The sequence below is a fragment of the Parasteatoda tepidariorum genome, chromosome 5 (genome assembly GCF_982258835.1).
Source record: "Parasteatoda tepidariorum strain Cologne lab strain chromosome 5, Ptep-v5.0, whole genome shotgun sequence".
In the NCBI taxonomy this organism is placed as follows: domain Eukaryota; kingdom Metazoa; phylum Arthropoda; class Arachnida; order Araneae; family Theridiidae; genus Parasteatoda; species Parasteatoda tepidariorum.
The window spans coordinates 2,624,780-2,647,858 of NC_141759.1; the positions used below are offsets into that span (position 1 = coordinate 2,624,780).

The 23,079-nt window shown below is 32.9% G+C and overlaps 1 protein-coding gene across 1 annotated transcript in view; it reads right to left on the reverse strand.

Moving 5' to 3' along the window:
* Positions 1–8,917: 8,917 nt before the first annotated feature.
* Positions 8,918–23,079, reverse strand: part of LOC107437813 (uncharacterized) — a 31,228-nt gene continuing 17,066 nt past the window's right edge. Inside the window, exons 7-9 of the mRNA XM_043045913.3 lie at positions 19,241–19,306; positions 11,616–11,882; positions 8,918–9,118 (exon numbers count right to left, since the gene is read on the reverse strand). Coding sequence (XP_042901847.2) covers positions 8,981–9,118; positions 11,616–11,882; positions 19,241–19,306 — 471 coding nt within the window. The 3' untranslated portion in view covers positions 8,918–8,980. The remainder of the gene's footprint in view (positions 9,119–11,615; positions 11,883–19,240; positions 19,307–23,079) is intronic.

The following is a 23,079-nucleotide window of genomic DNA, read 5'->3' on the forward strand; positions in this document are numbered from 1 at the left end:
GAGCATTTATTCTGCGCTAGAAAAGTAGGCCGCTTTTTAAGTCATTGGAATCAAGGATTTTCTTCTCAGTATTCCGTAATTATGGATATTTTCATTCTGAATTCAATTTTCTGGTTTTGGCGTTAGCAAATTTGAGGGCGGAAACAACCAAAAATATTGGGTTATCGATTTTCATTGTTTATACAAGGTACTTCAAAAAAAAGTAGACCAAAATAAGCCGGCACAGGAAAGGAATGAAACAAAAATCCTATAGGAACATGTATGAGGTCGCACGTGATATTCGGAGACCTTAAAGTGGTTGCAAATTATGCAACCATTTACCTTTTTACTAGAGCCACATAATTTTGATTCACTTTGATTTTACACTGACATATTCCGGTTAAGCCAAGAATTTAGCGTCATGCATCATAAGCGTCAAATTGTTCAAAATCACTGTTGGATTGAAAGTGTGCATTGTACGCATAGCATTTCAGTCAATGAGAGAGCGAGCAAAGCATGCGTAAATGTTAGATCGAGTATAAGACCAATTCGCGATTTTCCAATCCAGTGACCTTTACAAACCTCTTGGTATTTTCTTAGATATATAAAAAAATGGATTCTTCACTTTTTTTGTTAGTTCAGGTAGCAAATTTCGAAAGGTAAAAATGCTTACATTATATTTGATACCAACTACAACCGAGAGAAAGAGCACCGAAAGAGAACGAGTCGTTAAATGCCGCTGGATTGTAAATGAGCCACCAGTACACGTGTTTTTAACTCCTTTGTGTTTTTAAAAATATTATTATTTTGATTCTTATGATTATTTTGGATGAAAACTTTTTGCACACATGCTTGATTCCTGTTTTAACGCATTTTATTTAATATTATTTTAAACTACTATTGTTTTTAAATAGTACAAACATACAAACCATTTGGATATTTTATGAAGTGATGATGAAAAATGAATTATTATTTAAACTAACAATTAAAACTAATTTTATATTTTAAAATAAAGAATTATATAATCATTAAATTGCTGGAGTATTGGTGACAAATAGGTGAGTTAGAAAGAAGTTTTACGCGGTGTTTTATAAGTATCAACCTGAACACACATTTGTAAATTCTTTGGAAAATAGGTTCGAAAAGTAGGCACATAAAAGGTTTAAAAAACTTTAACTTTTTAAAAAAATATATTTGATAACTTAAACTGGTAAAGAAAAATGTTAAATAGTATGTAAAAAAAATTTTGCCATCAATTTGTACATTTCTCTGTGAAATGGCTTAAGTATCTTCCACTGTTACTAACTTTGCATTATGAATGAAATGATAGACTTTGCATGTATCTTATCCTGTTAACATAAAATTTAAATAGCTACAAAATTGAGTTAAGATTTCTTTAATATTAAAATTGACTTAAATTAACTCTAATGAATTCCATTGTACATTCATGCTCGCCATACCATTAAAAAATAAAGGTACAATTTATTTCTAGTGCAAAGTAGATAGTGGGTCTGTGTGTGTACAAGGGCTTCTCAAGAGAGGAGGAGCAGGTTCATACCGGCGCACGCGCCGGTCGAGCGACCCAGTGAAGTCCCTCCATGGCGTTTATTAAAATCCAAAAATTAGATCTATTTCTTGTATTTCAATTATTCCTATAAAATGCTAAAAAAGGGAAACAAATAGCTCAATATATAGCATTATCTTGATTGCCTTCTCTCCTTATAAATACCACATTGCATAAATATTTTTTAAACGAATTTCAATAAAACAAACTTTAAATTCTACAAATAGCTTTTTTTTTAATACATAATTAAAGCAGTTATATGCACCTCAGTTATATGCAACAAGAAATTTTTTTTGGGGGGAGGGGGAGGGTCGTGTGAATAGCTTGAGAAACATTCAAATGGTCTAGTCACCAAGTCACATTCAAGTCACTTAGTAAAGTAAAATACATAATAGAATTCAAGGATTCACAATCAATAAAAAATCTATAAAAATTTTCAATAAAACAAATTTATTTTTCTACGTATAGCTTATTATTATTATTAAGTTAAAGTAGTTAATAACTAAAGTAGAAGAATTCAGTCTTTTTCTTCTCTCTTATATGCAGCAAGAAAAGTTTCTTTCCTGGGTGGGGGGCCCTGCGACATTCGTGTGAAGAAAAATTCCAGTGATCTTAAAATAAAATACATAATCGAATTTGGGGACTCACAATCTATAAGAAAATTGTTCTACTTTATAAAACAATTTCATTTCAACTTTTCGAAGGGCAGTTACACATGAATTAATATCAATCTACTAAATATGGAAGGAGTCACCTAGTTAAAAGTACTATTATTTGCCATTAGAGTATATGTAAATTGTAAGCTTAATTTAAATGTTAATTTATTTGTTATTTGAGTACATTTAAGCTGTAAGTTAGAGTTTGTGTATCATCATCGGTTGCTATGGTGATATTATAGAACAAGTTTTTATTAAAATAAAGAGTTACGTTTTTTTTGTTGTTGTCAGAATAATTTTATTTCAGTTAAGAGAACGATAAAATATTGCACTTTCTGGTAGAGTCTCCTAACCTGTCAACATAACATGAGGGAAGATGAAGTGTAATGATAGATGACCTATACTTTAATATCATAATTATTTTAGGAAGGAGGTGTATTTATAAGAGTATATTTATAAGGAGGAATATTTATGTGTGCTTATATACACTTGGGGTCATTTCCTTGAAAGTTAATCGTCAACATGCAAAGTTAACATCCATTAGACAGTAACGCCTACTTTAATCTTTCATGCTTTACTCTGCAGTGCGAACCAGCTTCCATTTGGTAATTACGATGGTTAAACGGCGATCAACGAGAATAAAATTCAATTTTCAAATAAATAATGTCCACAAGGTTAAAATCTTAAGAAATAATCAAACATTTTGTAAATATATCTTTATTTAAACACTTACAACCAAAATAGTACTATGAAATATCGTAACTTTATAAAAGTTTTGGCAATCAGAGTCAGTCCTAGACCAATTTACTGTGTTTTCCTTGCATTGTTATTCATAAAGCCTAATCTATGATGTATTTTCTTTTTTATTTGAAAAAAAAAACATTTCTGAAAACATAAATTTTTTACTATTATATCTACCAGTATTTAACTCTATGAAATTTTATAATTTTTTAAAAAATTGATTGCGATGAACGTATTGTACATATTGTAAATACTGTAAATAGTTAATTATAATTGCCTTTAATTTTTATCAGACTTGTACTTTAATATTTGTACATAAATTTCTTAATTATCCATTACTTATTTTTGCCAATTTTCATATCTTTATCCCCAACTAATTCTTATATGTTAACATGATTTGAACTGCATATGCAGATATCCCGAGCCGTTACTGCCTCGTACTCCTCCAAATTTCCCGTCCTCATTACCTATGTCATTAGTCTCAGTCGCCCTAGGGCATATCACAGATAAGAGGTCTAGTGCCCGCTTGCGCGGGCAGGTACCTTGCCAAAATACATGATCTAGCTAGCGATGAACGTGATTTAAATTGTAACGTCCTTCATTTTCAAAGCCTTCTGCGCAACATTCACAGCGTGGGAGGCATGAATGATTTATCTAGCGAAGAAACTCAGGATCTTGGTCCTTACCCCGTGCTGTCTCAATTAGCTTGTGGGTGGAGAGTCATCGGAGAGAGAAGTACGTTAGTTTCTGTCTTTATTTTCAAATGATTTAAAAACCCTTTGCTTAGGAAACTATATGAAACTACATTAAATTTAGTTCCAAAAGAAAGCGTCATTGAAATTTTAAAAAATATTTATGACAATTAAATACGCAAAATATGAAGAAAGGGGAAAATATCGTAGTACATTCTTATACAACTAAAACGAGGAGAAGGCGTAAGGGTCAAGCCATGGAACCGGTCTTCTCTCCAGATGAGCATTGCGATCGCGAATAGTGTAGTTCAAGAAAAGCGAGGGTGAGGCTCCTCCTACACTACCTCGACATCCTTCCAGAGCTGGCTAATCACCAGAAGATTTTCACTATCACCACCTTACAGCAGTTCCCGATCCGAGGGGAAAGTTTTCGCTGCTACCGGGGTCTTTAGATGTCAAGGCTTCGGCAATGTACAACAGCTTCTTCTCGCTCCATAAAATGTGCCGAAGAGCACTACTTCTACCGGTGCACGAAGAGTACAACTTCCAGCAAGACCATAATTAAATTTCTCTGGGTGCAAGGAGTGCCCCAGTGAAAAGCGACTATTGGCTGCTCCTTTACATCAGCTCATCGATTGGTCTCACCTCACTTATCAAGGAACTGAATAACCTTCTCAAGAATGAAGAAGTTGTAGGACTTCCACAATCCCTTATTCAAGGAAATTCTTCTGACATGTAATGCATTTGTTTCTTGATCAGCCTTACTCCTTCTCAAGATTTTGGACTTTTCACACGGGGAGCTCCATTGCGATATTTTAAACTTTCTTCCTGAATCTCTACATCTTAGAGGATCAGGCCGATAGCGTTAGGTACCTCGAATAAATAGCGTTAGGCCCTCTGGGTTAGGTACCTCGTACAATTTTTGCACACAAACATAAGCATAAAAACGAGAAAGATGACAGGTATGATACGGAGGATTATGTGTGCTGAAGAAGGATTACACCAAATGGTAAGAAATATTTCATATTTTATAACCGTCGTTGAACAGCCGACCCAATTTCATGGGTTTACGACTACTAACGTTCAACTCCGTAGCCTTGTAATTTTGAACCAATCCAGAAGACAAGGAAACTCCTGGATCAGTACCCCCAGAGGTATTGATTTGTTGTGGGAACATGGAGGACTTTGAGACTCGACAGATTTAACGTGCATCAGTCACCATTTACTACACGGGGAGTCTTCGGCCGGTGAGGATCGAACCCACGACCTCTTGGATATGGGCCCAGCGCCCTACCGACCAGGCTATCCCGGCCCGATAAGAAATATTGGAATGTGGAAGGTCTCAAATCGAAGAGTCTTAAATTTTCAATGTATCTCAATGAGCCGTGATGACTCAGGGGATAGAGCGTTCGCCATTCAAAGAGGTGAACAGGGTTCGAATACCAGCGATGGCTGGTCGATACGAATTCCGCATCCAGCTTGCTCCGACCACAGTGCTGACGTAATATATTCTCAGTGGTAGACAGATCATGGCGTAGAGCCCCCTTGCCGTCAGGCTGACCGCGGGGGATTTTCATGGTTTTCCTCCCAATGAAACGCAAATGCTAATTATTTCCATAAAAAAGCCCTCCGCGAAAGCAAATTTCTCCTTATTCTTGATACAGGAGTTCTCTTGTTTTCTGGATTGGGTTCAAAAGGACAAAGCTACGGGGTTGAACATTGGCAGTTGTAAACCCAAAAAACTGAGTCAGCTGTTCAACGACTGTTATAAAATAAATTAAAATGTATCTCAACGTGTGATCTCAAAACAGTGGCAAAGGCTTCAAAGTATTCGGATATGTTGTCCAACAAGAGAACCATTCGTGAAAACTCAAGAGGCACATTGTCAAATATCAAGAGATATTTGGCAATGATTTCGTGACGTCAAACGGACTAGCTTGTCAAAGTCAGCGTCAGACCCGTCACAAGAGTACGAGTTTCGAGCAAAACTTCTTAGACGAGACACGCTTATATAAATGGCAGCTGTTCCTTTGGAAACTGGGAAAAAAAGGCACACCTGGATTTTAAAACAGTGGAAAGTGTGATGTTCAGGGAAAAGTTCCGGTTTACTTTAAACACTGGTTATCGTCAAAAAACATTTTCATCTAAAGAACATCAAGGAATATAAAATTTAAGCAGAAGAAATATAAAATAATTTAGTTTTGTCATTTTTAAAATTAAAATGTTCTTGGACATTAAAATTAACATATTCTTATACCTTAATTTCATTAATTATTGTCCCGCAGTGGACTGATCCTTAAGACACGGTTCCCAGCAGATCACCGAAGTCAAGCATCACTGGCTGCGGTCAGTGTGCGGGTGGGTGACCACTTGGATCAGTCTGAGCAGGGACCGAGGGTGTGCGGTATGGGTCCTCGTTAAACTGTGCTACCGTAAAGTGCTCGACTTCGCGCGCAGATCGTCGGGCTACCGAAGCGGGGGTGCCATCCCCTCCGCAGAGGATCAAAATTGTGATGGCATGTCTTCGGATCATCCTCCGGGATGTTTCCCAGACCGTCGCCAATAGCCCATCGTGCAGCTCTAGTGCGACGTAAATTAACAACAACAACAACATTAATTATTTTTAAAAATTGAGTTGGTGCCCTTAAAATTTAATCATATTATAAAAATTCGTTTTATTAAGCAGGCAGTTTTATTCAGAGACATTAGAACGTAATTTATTATAATGTATAATTTTGCTATTACTCATTTTATTTGAAATCTGAAACTGTTGGTCTTAATTACAAAATTGAACTGGCTCTAAATGCTGGTAAACAGACGGCAGATGAGCCTAAATGACGTCATTTTTGAAAATCACGTGACTTCTCCTTTTAACTCAAAACGAGTTTTTTTTAATTTGCGCTGTTTAGAGAAGTAATAAGATGTTTTCTGAGGGTTTTGAATGATTCAACATGTATTGGGATTAAAAAAAAAATTATACGTAATTAATTGTCTTCAATAATTATCAAAAACGCCCACTATGCATTTACCTAGATTCCCTATGCAAAGTAACGCCCACTTTCTACTGGGATTTTTTCTCATTTGAGCAGCGCACAAAGGTAATCAAGTTTCGTTCCTTCTAATGCTGCAATAAGTGATAATTTCACGTTATGTGACAACAACAGAACGTCGCAATAATTATCTTCAGCAGCAAACAGTTTAGTGTATGCAGTGGCCATTTGATTACCCGTCTCGAATTCTATCGAGTATGTTTGGGATGCTTTAGAAAGACGTGTCACACTTAGCCGCCGAAAACAATGGCTCGCACTTGAGATGAGAGCTCACTTTTAGATCACCAATGAGAGGTGATCCTACTCCACACTGAAGATACTTTTTCAATTCCAAACTGTCACATCTGGTTTATTCATTTCAGACATATCCTAGTTTCTATAAGCGCCACGCTTGTCTGCCTTAATACCTTTTTTTATGTTATTTTATATATTATTATGTGTGCTAGTTTCCGAAAATTCTGTGCTTCCTAAGTTCTTTTGAGTTATGGTCTTTGTCGTGATTTATGTTAACTAGTGTATGTTGATTGGAATAAATTTATTTCCCTTTTCTATTTGTATTAACTTATAAAATGGTTTATTATTTATTAAATAGAAAAAAAAGTAACGCTAGAGCTCATTGGGATCAATGGGTTCGTGGAGGTTAAGGTAGTAGTAATAGTAGTTCATTTACGTCGCACTAGAGCTGCACAATGGGCTATTGGCGATGGTCTGGGAAACATCCCTGAGGATGATCCGAAGACATGCCATCACAATTTTGATCCTCTGCGGAGGGGATGGCACCCCCGCTTCGGTAGCCCAACGACCTGCACGCGAAGTCGAGCACTTTACGGTAGCACAGTTTAACGAGGACCAATACCGCACACCCTCGGTCCCTACGCAGACTGATCCAAGTGGGTCACCCACCCGCACACTGACCGCAGCCAGTGATGCTTGACTTCGGTGATCTGCTGAGAACCGTGTCTTAACGATCAGTCCACTGCGGGACCGTGGAGGTTAAGGATCCTCCATTCCATGACCAGATCACCAATTGTGGTCAGCATTGAGCAAGTACCCTTTACTTCCTAGACCAGCTGGTACCCATCGATCTGAAACGTTTTAAGCCGACACTGGGAATCGAATCCAAGTTTTGTGCCTCACTCACTGACCCATCATGGCTTATTGACTAGAAAAACTATGCATGATTTTTTTTCCATCATCGACCGCCTACACAACCACTGGTATCATAGGACATCCTTTGTATCCTACTGGACATAAAATGAACCCAGACTGCTTCGGCCAGATTTGCAAGTGGCCCTCTTAAGTTACTTACTTTTGAGGGAGTCAGGTGGATCTTCCCTACTAATGCTGTGTTCAACCAGCTTCGCCGGAACATATTCCGGTTTGCCTTGGACTATGAGATCTTGTTATGGATTTTCTTCCTGTCCTGGAGCTTATCTGACATTTGTCAGATTAAGAGCAACAACATTGTGTATGAAATCTTTTAAATCAATAATATATTGTGGAACACAGCCTATAATAAAAATATTAGCAGCAAAATAATTTTTTATTGAAGTAAATGAATGATCTATGTTTTGGACAAATGAGGAATTTCCCCTCTCCCAAAAATATAATTTCGAGGCACGTCTGAAAGGTAGGATGTGATAATGTACAATAACAGACGTAACTTTTCTGTAGATCTTTTCGTACTTAGAAATTTAAAGGATAAAGTGATTTATAACAACTGCAACTCCTAAAAGGTAAATTTACTACTACTATTATAAATTTATAGAGCTGTAACAAATCCAGTTATATTGAAGAAATAGTTTTTCTTAATAAAAACACATTTATTTGACACAGTAGAAACCACGTTTTTGTTTTGGTTTATTAGTTTATTTAAAAAAAGAAGAATGATACTCAGAAGCCAGATTTAAAACACGGAATCAAATGCGATGTAATACATTTTCATGAAAACTATGTTCGTTTTTTTAAATACTCGTTTTGAGCCTGTCCATTACTTGCCATATCTGTCCTTTTCGATAGGCATTGTGTGCTGCGTCCATTTTTCCTAGCCCGCAGGTTTACTATACAAAAAGAATGTGAAGTGTTCACTGCGAGGGGATGCACTTCTGTCACGACTGTATGTTGCGATGCGTCGAGTTCTTCAACTGCCTCATGGTTTGTTTCGTTGCCTCTTTAAAAAGTGTGAGGCTGTTGGTGCTAAGATTAAAATTGTTTGTGAAATAAAAATGATATTGATTTTAAAGAAATATTTTATTGTATGAATTTAATTTAATCCAATACGTGAACTGTTTGTTCCATTTAGAATTTGCCGATAGCTTCTTTGGTGGCTTCAACAAGTTTGTCCCACAAGGCTCCCAAATCATCTTTGTAGGGTCTGAAAAACTCTAAAGCCTCTCGGCTCATTTCTGCGCTCAAGTCCTTGGCATTGGCGATGAACTGGAACACACACAAAAAATAGCTTATTTAACATCATATATATTCACACACACATATAATAAAAAATAAAAAAAAAAATCCCGAAAAATGGGGAAAAAACAAAAAATCCGGAAAATAAAAAATACAATCTTTTCATCAGCTCACACGATTATATCCACAAAAAGGAGTGCTTTCATTTTCCATATATATATATATATATACAATTTTCTAAGTAGTTTTGCACTTTTGAAGAAAAGCTCGAAACAATAAAGGGTTATCCATAAATGTCACCTTGTATTATTAAGCAAGATTTATTAAAAATGAAACTGGCATCGCGAAGCATGGGTGAAAGCCCTTATATAGCAAGACGGAAAAGAGAAAAACCTGGTACGTAAAACATTTCATTCCAGCATTTTTTTCGAAAAAAATGCAATATCTGTAACTATCAAGATTTCTTTTATAATCCTGGCATATATATAAAACTGCTTCTTTTCCAAGATAAAGTAGAAATTGTTGAAAAATTTAAAAAAAGAATAAGTAAACTCCTCCCCAAAACTAGCTATAACTGAAATGGTTTTACTACCAGCCTTTCCTCTTTTCCGTCTCGCTTTCACCCCTGTCTCGAAGGATCACCTCCACATAAAAGTATGTTTTCTTTTGCATGTTTTCTTTCTCTATGCCATCAAAGTTTAGTTTCCGGACGATATATCATTTGTTATTAAATTTTGTCTTATAATACAAAATATAATTTCTGAACAATCCAAGATCGTTTTGAGCTCTTCTTTTCGAAAATTACAAAAACTACTTAGAAAACTGTTTGAAACTTATTAAATTTTAAAAATATTCAAAGCAACTTTTTTTATTAGTTGCCAAATACAAAATAACGAAAAAACATTTCGAAATTTTTTCATTGCATTTGCAGTTTAAAAGAACTAGCTTAAATACTCGGAACTTGCGCAGTTTTTAACGAATTTGTTTTTAAAAAATTTAAATCGACAATTTTGTGACTAATCAGAAATTGATCATAAAATTTTGTTTACTTCCATTGAATACCTATAAAGTTATAACGAGAAAAAGTAAGACAAAAAAAAAATTAATTTTTCTATAAAAATGTCCATATTTCCAGCAGGCTTCGAACGGCTATGAGTTGACGACTCACTTGTCACGTTGGTTGCCAAATTATAAAACTACTGTGAAACGCCTATCTCTTGGCATATTTCAATGGGATTTTTGACCTGAGAGCGTAACAATACAATGAAATTCGTATAACATTACATAAATGAAACAAAACTACAACTTTAAATTAGCTATGCCAACTTGCCGTGAAAAATTATCTGGGCATTGGAACGGAATATTTTACAAGTTATTTAACTTTTTTATTGGCAACCGCAAATTTGGCGGCATTTTCCCCCTAAGATGAAAATTGTATTCCATTTTGTCCCAAATTCTTATAAGGTCAGATAATGTAGCATTAGATTATCACCGTCGTTGAACAGCTGCCCCAATTTTACGACCACCAATGTTTAACTCCGTAGCCTTATAATTTAGGACACAATTCAAAAGACAAGGGAACTCCTGGATTGGGAGAAATTTGTCTTTGTGGAGGACATTTTGGTGGAATTAACCTGCATTTGAGTTACATGGGAAAGAGAACCACGAGGAATTTCCACGGTTAGCTTGACGGCAAATGGATTCTAACCCATGATTCGTCTATCACTGAGGATATTTTACGTCAGCACTGTGGTAGGTGCAAGCCGGATACGGAATTCGTATCGACCAGCAATCTCTGGAATTCGAACCCGGTTCACCTCATTTTAAAGCGAAAACTGTATCCCCTGAGGCACCACTGCTCACACAGCATTAGAGTAAATTTTTAAATATTAAAAAAATTAGCCAACAAGCACTTTTCATTTTCGTCCAGTTGTGTTTTTTTTAACTCCTTTAAAGTTTTGCACCATTTTCAGAATTAGCACTGGGGCGCTTTCTAAAGATATGCTAAACCAGACTCAATAGTCATGAGAAACTATTACAAACTTACAACAGTTATGTAAACAGCATACTATTTTCAACAAAGTATCATTTCAAGCCGTGATAGCTCATGGGATATGGCATTCGCCTTCGAATGAGGTGGACCGGGTTCGAATCCCAGCGATGGCTGGTCGATATGAATTCCGCATTCAGCTTGCACTGACCAAAGTGCTGACGTGAAATATACTCAATAGTAGACGGATCATGGGTTAGAATCCCCTTGCCTTCAGGCTAAGACAGGGAGGTTCTCGTTTTCTTCCTCTCCATGTAACGCAAATGTGATTTAGTTCCATGAAAAAATCCTCCACGAAGGCAAATTTCTCTCAATACTTGATCCAGGAGTTTCTTGTCTTCCGGATTGGGTTCTAAATTGCAAGGATACATAGTTGAACATGAGTAGGCGTAAGCCCAAAAATTGGGTCGGCTGTTCGACGACGCTTATAAAATATAAAGTATATCATTTCATGCGAACCTTCTAAAAAGAACTTACTTCCATGGCGATGGCCTTGATGGTTCCGTGTTTCTCCTTCAGTTTTTCAATGCCTTTCCCCCACATGTCCTTCACCCACCGTCCAAACTTCTTACTGTGATCCTGAATCTTGACGCCGATGTCCTTGAAGAAGTTCTTCACTTTGTCCCATGCCTCTCCCCTCATCTCCACTCCCGACTGATGATGATAGTCGAAGAGGTGGCCGATGATCTCCTTCAACTCCACATCACTCAACTTCTCCACTAACTCCTTCAACTTCTTCACGATCTAAAAAGGGAACAAAAATCCGTGTCATTGTTTTCATGCAAAATATATTTCGTATCTGAAAATTACTGTTTCACTTGAACCGGGATAGTCTGGATGGCAGGACACTGGACGGGAGTTCGTGAGAACGAGATTTCGAATTCAGCCGGCCAAAAACTCTTCGTGTTGTGAATGGTGACTGGTGCACTTTAAATCTGTTGGGTCATAAAGTTCTCCGCGTTTCCGTAGCAAATTATATACCTCTGGGGATAATGAATTGGAGATGGATCGTTCTCTTGTTTTGGCCAAAATTTCGATCGGTCGGTGAATGAAAGGATGTATAAATGGATCCGCCCTATAAACGGGTGTGGTGTACGGGTGTGACAGAAGTCGAATTCTTGGCCATAGATGGCGCCACTGGAAAACAACTACAATTGCCCCCCTCTGCCTTCATGGCCGACAATAACAACAACAACAATAGTGTTTCACTCAATCAAAGTCTTAAAAAAAGGCCTTTATATATTAATATTATGAAAGACGGCAACATTAAATTTAGAGAGAAAAAAAAAGATCTGACTGATTTTGTGGGCATTTGACATTTTAATCTTTATTCTATAGCTCAAGCAAAAAAAAAAAAACATTGATTAGCCTTTTGGTCTAATTAATGTTAAAACACGTTAATCACATGTTATTGTTGTTTTCGTAGCTTAGCGTCTGCCTTAATTAATTTGCATATTTTAAGAATAGCCCTCGAACCACTACGATTAAGTCTTAGTATATGAATTGATCATTAGTTAAAAGGTTCTTCAAATTCTATTTTTTTTAATTTTATCTTCGCACTGTAAATACCAGTCACAAATACTTAAACATTTCATAACTCAGTCAGCAAGCATTCATTTTATTTTGTGTCGATAGAGTATGTGTTTCATGCATAATCATTTTGTTATTTTGTGCGGGTTTCTTTTAAATTGCAAGTAGTTTCTTTTAAATTGCAATTAGAAACTATACTTTCTAATCATCAAATTGAAGGAGGAAAAAATATGAAAGATATAATTTATTTTACCTATCTAACTGAAGTGTCAGAAAGAATAACGGTTCTAACTCTTTCATGTTAATCTTTGGAAGAAATACGAACCTAATACGAACGCTGATAAGTTTATGAGGAACTGGTTTAGATTTTTGAGTCCTTTTTATGCATGCGAATGTATGCTATTCAGCCTAATGACCGAACTTTAAATTTTATGGTTGAATATTTATTTTGAAACACTTTCAAATCTACTGTGTCAAATAAAAAGGTTTATATCATTAATTATTAATGGTAGACCGAACTATTTTGTTTCCAGAAAATTAATCCAGATCCTGAAGCACTTGGGCAATCATTTTTTTTTCTTTTTCGAATAAAGAACCGTCTTTTTTTAAAATGATACTTTTTACAAATGAGTTAAAACGGAAAAGTTTGCATTTGCTTTGCATTCGCACAAATGGTTAGAACTGCTATTTAAATTGAGTTAAATACTTTGAAAGCTAATAAAGTTTCAATAGGTTACAATAAGTTCCAAGATATTTCTAAACGACATAAACGGATTCCAAAAACTGTAAGAACTATAAATAGTGTCAGTAAGAAAATGTTTCGATGTTTATTAATTGATTATTAATTTTGTTTCAGCTTTATTTTTTAATAGGGGTGGATGGATTATATATATGTCGAACAAATTTTAACCATTCCTGAAAGATTTTCTCTTAAAGTAATTCGAGGTTACAAACGGTAATTTATGGTAGTTTGTTAAAACCGTTTTGGCATCGAAAGGAACACCACGTGACGAAGATTAATGAATGGACTGCGATATAATGAGCGGTTTGAAAATCAATCTTTATTGACGTCAATACTTAATCTTTCCAAAACGTTCTGTTGATGTTTTAGAAGTTAATTAATTTTACAAATATTTTGTTTGATTTCTATTTTAAAAAGATTATAATCATGACGAATGGTGGATATGATTAAGAAAAAAACAGAATATTCATAGTTAATGTATTAATACCTAAGTCGAGTTTTTTTTAAATAATATTTTCTAAAGTCAAATTTTCTCAACTTTAATAGGAAAACTCGATAGTTAAAAATACTTTAAAGTTAGGCAATCTCTTATGTTTTAGATAGGTTAGAAAGTTAAATATTCTCTCTCATGTATTTAATCACGGAATAAAATATTTTTTTTAAAAATCTAATAATAAGTAAGTTATATGTAAGTGAATGTTTTAGATCAAATTTTTTAAAATAAAATTATCTTTTAAGAATTATTAAAGGAACAAATATTTAAGAATATCTGCCAACAACACCGAAGGTAAAATCAGTCTAATGAACATTTGAATTCTTCTATATTCTAAATATATCCATTCAGATATAGTTTCGTATAGCTACTTTAAGTAAGAAATGATATCTTTTAACTGGAACAAATTTAGAATTATTTCATATTAACGAGAGGATTTGTTCACCAAACTCATTTATCTTTGTTTCTCCCCCTTAAAAGTCCATATTTCTTATTAGACAGGGTGATTCTAAAATGCTGGACAAAATTTTAGGAAGTGATAGTACACACCCAAGCAAACATTTTTTTATCAGAGAATGCATGGTCGAAAACAAAACGCAAAGGTGCTGGCGCATTTGGAAAGTTGTTTGATGCAAACGTGAAAGCTCCATTCCTGGTTGCGAGTTACTGCGCTTCGTTACTTGTCGCCAAGCTTTCGGCCGCTGCAGGGAAAGTTCGTGGTATGCCCTATCTTTTCTTCGCCGTTGTACTGCGTGCATAGCCGCTGCCGGCCACTGTTTTGAGCACTTATTATAATCACATGCCATTAAATTTGCTTTTATAACTTAACTTCATCGTTCTTTGTGCGTTTTTGCCTCATATAAGAACATAAACTTTGACGCCCTCTAGCGGTTTTGCGTTTTGTATTCGCCCATGCATTCTTTGATAAAAAAAAATTGTTTGCTTGGGTGTGTACTATCACTTCCTAAAATTTTGCCCATCTTTTTTGAATCACCCTGTATATAAAACTCTAATGATGATGGCGCAGTTTTCCGTTGTTGTCCGTGCATTTTTAATGGCCGGAAAATCACATGGTAGGATCCCATTTTTCCTCATTCATTTCTATATTGTTTTGGTTGTCATCCGCATAAAATTAATATGAGTCATAAAAATATTGATTTTATGCAAGCATTTCTGTATCCCTCATTTAAAGATATTTTCCGGTAATGCTATTATTACGCTTTTAATTCAAGAGTTCAAAACTAAGAGAATTGTTTTGTTTTATTATTATTGTAATGTAATTCTGAGCTACATTTTAAGATAAAGTTACTTAGAAAGGTGGTCTAATCTTATTAACCATTTCACAATTATTACTTTTGTGCAAATAACATTAATGTATTGTTATAAATTACAGTTAAAAAGATGAGTTAAATGATTTAGAACTTAACGATCAGCTTTAAGCACAATGAGATGCAAGCAAAAATAGTATTTAACATATCCTCCCTGTTGGTAAGCGAAAATATTAAATTACTATTGTGAACTCATCAAATTTGTTTGAACAATATAAATGTTATTTTAAAAAATGATTACTTAGAAAAATTACTTCTGTTAACTAATAGATCTAAATATTTATAATACTAATAGATAACAATATTTGGGCCTGGAGGCACAAGCAATCAGAATTCCTTTTAGTATGTTAAGTGAATAATTTCAACTTTAGTAGAAAAAATTGTTTTCTGCCAAGAAACAACAATTATTGCGAAGCACCTGGTATTTCCTGGAGAGTGGTGGCAAACAAGGGGGCTTAGTCCCCTAGTCTCAAAATAAAAGATCATTTTCTTAAAAATATATATAATGATTATAATTTTATCTAAGATCATTTTGCTGAAATGTTAACCGTAACAGAATAAACGATTATTTGGATTTAAAAAATAAGCAACAGTACCAGAAAAAGTATTTAAATTTAAAGCATAGAATGCGTGACACAATAAAAAATAGTAAATAGGAATTAAATTTTTTATTTGTTAACAATCTGTGACAATAAATTTATGCTGTATAACAATTCTAATTGGAAACGTTTTTTATCTCTCTTAAGTCTTTTATAGTTTTATAGAAACTTGAAATAAATATTATGATCTAGCAACATATAATATCTTTCTCTTTTTTTAAAATTTTATATTCTCATTTTTTTTCTTTTAGTTTTGGCATTAAGTCAAGCTCGAAATAATGACATACATATCTCGATAGAGTTGTGATTGTCTTGACAGCAATGGATAAATAATCCTAATTCAAAACTTTAAAAGAGAAAAAAGTTCGAAAAAAGCACTAAACTGCAAAAACCTTCGACGAAATGGGAATTTTGAAAAAAAAAATTATATTCGTTTTAATTTTATAATTGAAAAATAATTTTTCAGCAAGCCAATTTTCTACTCAGTAGTTGCATTCATCTGGCAGTAAGATCGGCCGAAATGGTTTTAACAGTTAATAATTCTCTAACTAATAATCAATTATTAAATGTTTTTTTATTATTTTATCCTACTACTTGTATATTTTTCTACACACATTCCTTGTGGGTAGCGTTCATGGTTGTTGTGTATTTGGGTGATCAAATAAAACAAATTTAGGCTTCAAATTATATTGTTTACTTGTTGGAAATTGGAATAAAAAAAGACGGGAAATATGGCTGTATAGAATTGGCAGAGAAAAATGGAATCCGAACGATAGCAGCAGATCGTAAAATGTAAGTTCGAAATTAATTTAATTATTTATTTGTTACAAATTTTGCATGATATTATTTATTAACAGTGAAGAGCAAATATGTTTCCTCTTTTTCAATGAGAGGTTTAACAAATTCAATCGCATTGAATATATTTACCTGAAACAAATGAAAATAAACTACCAATATTGTTTTTAACTAAAAAACTAATTTTTTTGTGAGAAAGCTTTAAATATAAATTTTAATAGCATTTAAATATTTAAGAGTAACATATCAAATATTTTTCAAATGAATACATTTAAAACTTTTAATAAGATGATCTAGTTCCTATTTGAACTCTTTAGTTTTCTTATTTTCTATTATTTTAAATATTTTAATTTTGTTACAGAATTAAATTGGTTATATTTGAATATATAATTGAAATAAATTGGTTTTATTTAGTATTCAGAATTTGAATAAGAATTCTCAAAGAAATATTTATTAATATTTGAATAAATCAGAACTCATCTATTTTGCTATTAAATGCGACAAAGCTCCCATTTACTAATTATTGGCTGTCTCATCACATGCTTTAATTATAAAGTATATAAATAAAACTGATATTATGTTAATTATATCTAACTATATTCACCCCTATGAACCTCATAAAAAACCGACATCAAAAGATTTCAAAGAGTTCAGAAAAAAATGTTATAGCAAAAGACGAAATGAGGAAGTTTTAACTTATAGATAACGCATTATTTTCCCTGAATGGAATAAAAACAAAATATGTAATTCCAGAAAGAAAAAATCGTAAATATTTAAGTTATCTTTAAGAATATGAAAATATTAATCAATGAAAAGTCGAGTTTAAGAGTAGAAACTCAGTATTTCCACATTGAAAGTTGCAGTCACTAGAGAGTTACAGTTACAGGCATGTCGCTACTTTATCGAAGTATCCAGGGCTTTAGACTCGACTCATTTTATATAAAATTTATCTTGAAAGGCGTTTCTTATACAATTTTTTTAAAGGAAAACTCTGTGGTTTATTTAGTGTTATTTGAAAAGCATCTAGTTTTTATCTCCTTCCTTAAAAAATTTCTTGCAATACATGTTAAAGATAAACTTTATATAGAATGAATAGAATGCTTGGAAAATTAACTGAGACTGTATCAACTCAATTCTTTTAAGTTACGCGCAATATTTTATTTCATATTTTTACTGCAAATCCATAGAAAAGTTGCTTTCTAAAATTTTTAAAATTATTTTATTTTATACATTTGTTTTGGGATGCACGAAATCTTCGAAAATAATTGCATCTTATTTTCCCCGTGAAACACGTTTCAAAAGCAACAAAACTATAAACAAAACGTAGTTTCGAACAACTTTAAAAATGCTAATTGCGTGGCGTAGCACCAATTCACAAGTCAATCGCATGTTGATGACTAATTGACCACTGAGATCCTAAACGTTTACAATTTTATTCGGTAAATGTTAAACTAATGCGATTTCAAATATTTTTCCTGAATGGAATAATTAAATTTTTTAAGCGATTTTTTGGATCGGAAGCTAAACTTGTTCCACGCAGTAGATGCCCAAATTTTAGAAAACTGGCATAAACGGTCCTGGATTTATAGGAGAATTATAGTTCGCGTCAAGAATAGACGAAATACTAAGTAAATGAAAAAAGTCGTAGTAAAAATAAAACAAAAAAAAAAATTGTGCTTAAAAAAAAATAGAAGATATACTAAAAATATCAAGGTCTTCAGAAAGTTCTTTAAAAATGTTGTAAAATCAGTATAAAAATAAAAAATTTTTTAAAATTATTTTTACAAGTAATTTCATATGGTTTCATAGAAAACTGAATCATACTTTAAATATTATATCATTCAACTGTAATATTCAGAATTTTATAGATATATAATAAACGAGACGGCATTTCAATGATGAATATCTAGCAATGTAGAATCATCATGATTTATAACGTAAAAGATTATTTTTAACTCTTTTTTTAAATTTGCTGTATTGGGGTAAAGAAGAACAAAGAAAAATAAAACTAAGAATTTTTAAGGTTTAACTGCGAAGTTTTACGTTTTATGAAACCGAGTTTACGATAACCTTTGAAAGCTAGATAATTAATGGGCGGGATAGCCGGATTGGTAGAACATTGGATTTACGCTCGCGAGAACGTGTATGGGCTTGGCAGAAATCGAATTCTTGATCATAGATGGCACTACTGGAAAACAAGAACAGGCGCACCCGTTGCCCAAATGTCCTACGACTAAAACAACAACAACAACAACTGGATTATTAGTATGATATGAAAAATCAAGATCTGATTAAAAAGTAACACCAATAATAATAAAATAGTTTCAAGTAGTATTGCTAATTTTATATGAAAATATTAAATGTTAAGATTTAAGTGTTAAGATTTATATGTATAAATCGAACATTGATAAGTATCGGTCGAACATTGATAAGTATCGGTCGAACATTGATCGTATAAGTATCAATCGAGCATGCCTGTTAATGTCTCAAATAGGATTCGAATCCACTGCCATTGATTTTTCAGTTTGACACCCTGACCACTCAACCACAGACCTGCCCCCCTGATTTGAATAGAGCTATCTTTTTGGATAAAAATTACAAATAATTCTACTTACTTGGCTTTCACCATATTTGTTCAAGATGTATTCTCGGATTTTCTTTATGTTCTCGTTAGAGAGGATCTGGAAAGTATAAGCAATTCCCATGTAAAGCCAATTTTAACAAGGTGAAATGTAAAAAGAGAGAGAAATAAATGTGCGTTGATAATTACCATACACGAAAAAAAAAAATGAAATTTTTTAATAATTTTTTTCGTATTCTTTCTCTAATGAAAATTATTTACACTAAATGGATAAGAAAGCTGAAGGAAGCACACACCTCCCAATGTGGTTAAGGTTCAAATTCCAGCAATGGGTGGTCGATTGGTATTCTGATTATGACTGGCACTGACCACAAATCGTAGAGGATTTTAGCGGTTCTTCATAACGCAAATGCGAGTGAGTTATATGGAAAAGTTCTCCACTAAAACTAAGTTTTTTCAGAGACTTGATCCAAGAGTTTCTTTGTCTTTTGGATTGGGATCAAAATTACAGCGTTATGGAGATGAAAATTGATAGCCGTTAAACTCAAAATTGTATCACTTTTTTTCAATACCAATTATAAAGTAAAGTCTCTAAAATTATTTAAGTTCAAAATAACTTATGAGTTTACTTACTAGTAAACGACTTTTGTACTCGTTTGCGAATTGTAAAACTCTTTTAAAGGACGATAAGTAACTATCGTTAATTATTTTTTGTATTAAATGTAACGAAAAGTTTGATGAGATTCCATTTAAAATTAAGACCATTTTGAGCACATAATATCCGTAAAACGCGGAAAAAAAAGAATAAAAAATTATCATCTTATTTATATGTAAAAGGGTTCCACAAATTTTCTAAGCCGAATGCTTAAATTACTTAAGAAATAAAAGTTTTGAAAAGAGGCACACAGGTGAAAAATTTACTTTAAAATAAAAAAATCCAAAAGAGGGAGAAGTTTGCCTTCGCGAAGAACTTTTTTGATGGAACTAATCCACATTCGCTTTATATCAAGAGGGTAATCACGAATCCCTCCCACGTTTAACCTGATAGCAAGAAGGCTCTAACCCACGATCCATCAACCACTGAGGATATTTTACGTCAGCACTGTGGTCGGTGCAATTCGTATCTACCAACAATCACTGGTCACCACAAGCACTCTATCCCCAGAGACACCATGGCTCTCATAATACAATATGCAAAACATTATAAGAATAATATAAATTTTGTCCAACAAATATTTTACACGATATACTCGTAGTTATTTCCAAAGAAATTTATTGCGTGCCTCTAGATATAAAAACGCGTTCTGATTAATTAATTATAATCAATAAAATTATTTATTAATTATTAATTCATTTTTATTTTCGTTTTCTTAAATTTTCAATAGTGTTTATTAATAAAGTTTTTGTTAGACGCAGAATATTTTAAAAATTCTTTAATAAATTTAAGTTATTTAAATATCAGGGTTTAATTTTTAAACATCCTATAAGAATGAATCTAATTTACGCCCAATAAAAATACACTTGGAAAATTTTTTGATAGTGTTTCGATACTCGGTGACAAATTTTATAGAATAACTAATGTTGAACCAGGAGATTCATGGATTATATTTGTTGTCCTCAATGTTACGATTCAATTATCCTTATAATTTTCAGTCTATAATAGATGAAGTAATTCTTAGATCATAAAAACGGCAAATTTGCTTTGAAGAATAATTTTTTCTATGAAACTAATGTGCATCACACAAAGAATAATAAGAAGGAAACTTGCCATGGTAAACCCTATGATAAAGGAACTTTAATCAGAATGGTTATTGACCCAAGTCAAAATTTTTGATGGCTTTCCATTGATATACTAATATAATCTTGAGGGTAATCATAAATAATTCCGTCATTAACCATTATATGTTTTGATGGTAACCGACATAAGTAACCATCACCTCAATGTAGGAATTCGGACTGATTTATGATGGTCGAACGTAAGAATAACAACTTGTTTTGATGGTTTGCTCATGTTGAACCATTAGAAATTTCCATCATAGTTTCTTAGAAATCAACTGTCGTAACGATCATGACCACCATCACCTCAATGTAGAAATTTGGACAGATTTATGGTAGGCCAACATTTGCGTTACATGGAGAGGAAAACCACGAAAACCTCCCACGGTTAACCTGATGGCAAGAAGGCTCTAACCCCACGATCCGTCTACCAGTGAGGATATTTTACGTCAGCACTGTGGTCGGTGCGAGCTCGTTGCGCAATTCGTATGGACCCGCCATGGCTGGGATTCGAATTCGGTTCACTTCATTGGAACGACAGAAAATTGTTCTTTCAGATAGAGTTTTGCACCCACGATATTAGTGGTTCGCCAAAACATTCTAAATGCTATCAAAAGATGTCTTTATGGCTTTAATAAAAATTAAAGATTAAAAAAAAAAAAAAAAAAAAAAAAAAAAAAAAAAAAAAAAAACATGCGACCTTAGCGTATTGCATCATAAATAAATCTTCCTTCCCTGACAGATTATATATAGATGTACATAAAAGACGGAAAAAAAACTGGACGAAACACGAAAAAAAAGAGAAAAACTGGCAAGAGCTAATTTTACATCATAAAAACCAGCTATAAATGAAATTGTTTTAATCCCAATTTTTCCTCTATTCCGTCTTATTTTCAATACCGGTCTATTCACAAATATATAACATCAAATGACTCTAAACCACGTTTCTCATGATATGATCTAATCTAAATTTCTTTCCTGCTAATTATATAGCTTTCTGCATCCTGTATATAAATTCTGTTTTGAAACAAATTTCAAAAAATATGTAATAATTTATGTTCAAAAAATAAATAAAAATTATTCCACTGATAGTAACATTTAGGTTAAGTTAGTTGCTTAATTTGAGTGTTAGTGCTTAATAAATAATGTGCTTAATAAATAAGTGTTAGTTGCTTAATTTGAAAAAAAAAGTTTAATACCAATGCTTTAGATTCAGAAGATTTTTCCCTGTTTTAGAATAATTATTGTAATAGAAGAACTGTATGAATCCTTATAAAAAGAACATTTTTTTACCTCCAAAGTTTTGAGTCTTAAAAAAAAATCAAGATAACTAACGCAATATTTAAAAGCAGTGCAACAAGATTCATTAAAAAAGCAAATATATTTTTGGAGTTGTTGGAGTGATTCTGACCTAGTTTTTGTTGAGAAATATGAATACCCGTTACTTGATAGAACGCAAAGAATTTTGAATTTTACCATTGACTCAAGAATTTTCGACTGGTTAATTGGGTCTGATGTTATCGGGCTGGAAATCGTCTGAATAAATGGAATTTTCCAGAATGTTGTTTTAGTTAAAAGTGGTAAAAAAACTTCCTTCATATATATATATATATATATATATATATATATATATATATATATATATATATATATATATATATATATATATATATATATATATATATATATATATATATATATATAATAAATAAATAAATACAAGAAAACACTAAGAAAGTTAAGAAAAACAATAAGTATCATTTATTGCGCTTAAGCTGCAAGTAGACAGCACTCATTAGATAAGTTCAAAATGAAGAATAAAACAAAGAAAAATTATAGACATATGAAAAAAAGGGGGTGGGAAATAATAAGTAAAAAAATAACAAACAACATATTGTTTTTTAAAAAAAAATATATATATATATATATATATATGAAATTTTAATTAAAAAACCGGAAAAAAAGCCGGAAAAAAAAGATATAATCTTTTCTTCAGCCCACACGATGATACAATATCAGAAAGCACTCTGTTTTGCGGATATAATCGTGTGGGCTGAAGAAAAGATTATATCTTTTTTTTCCGGCTTTTTTTCCGGT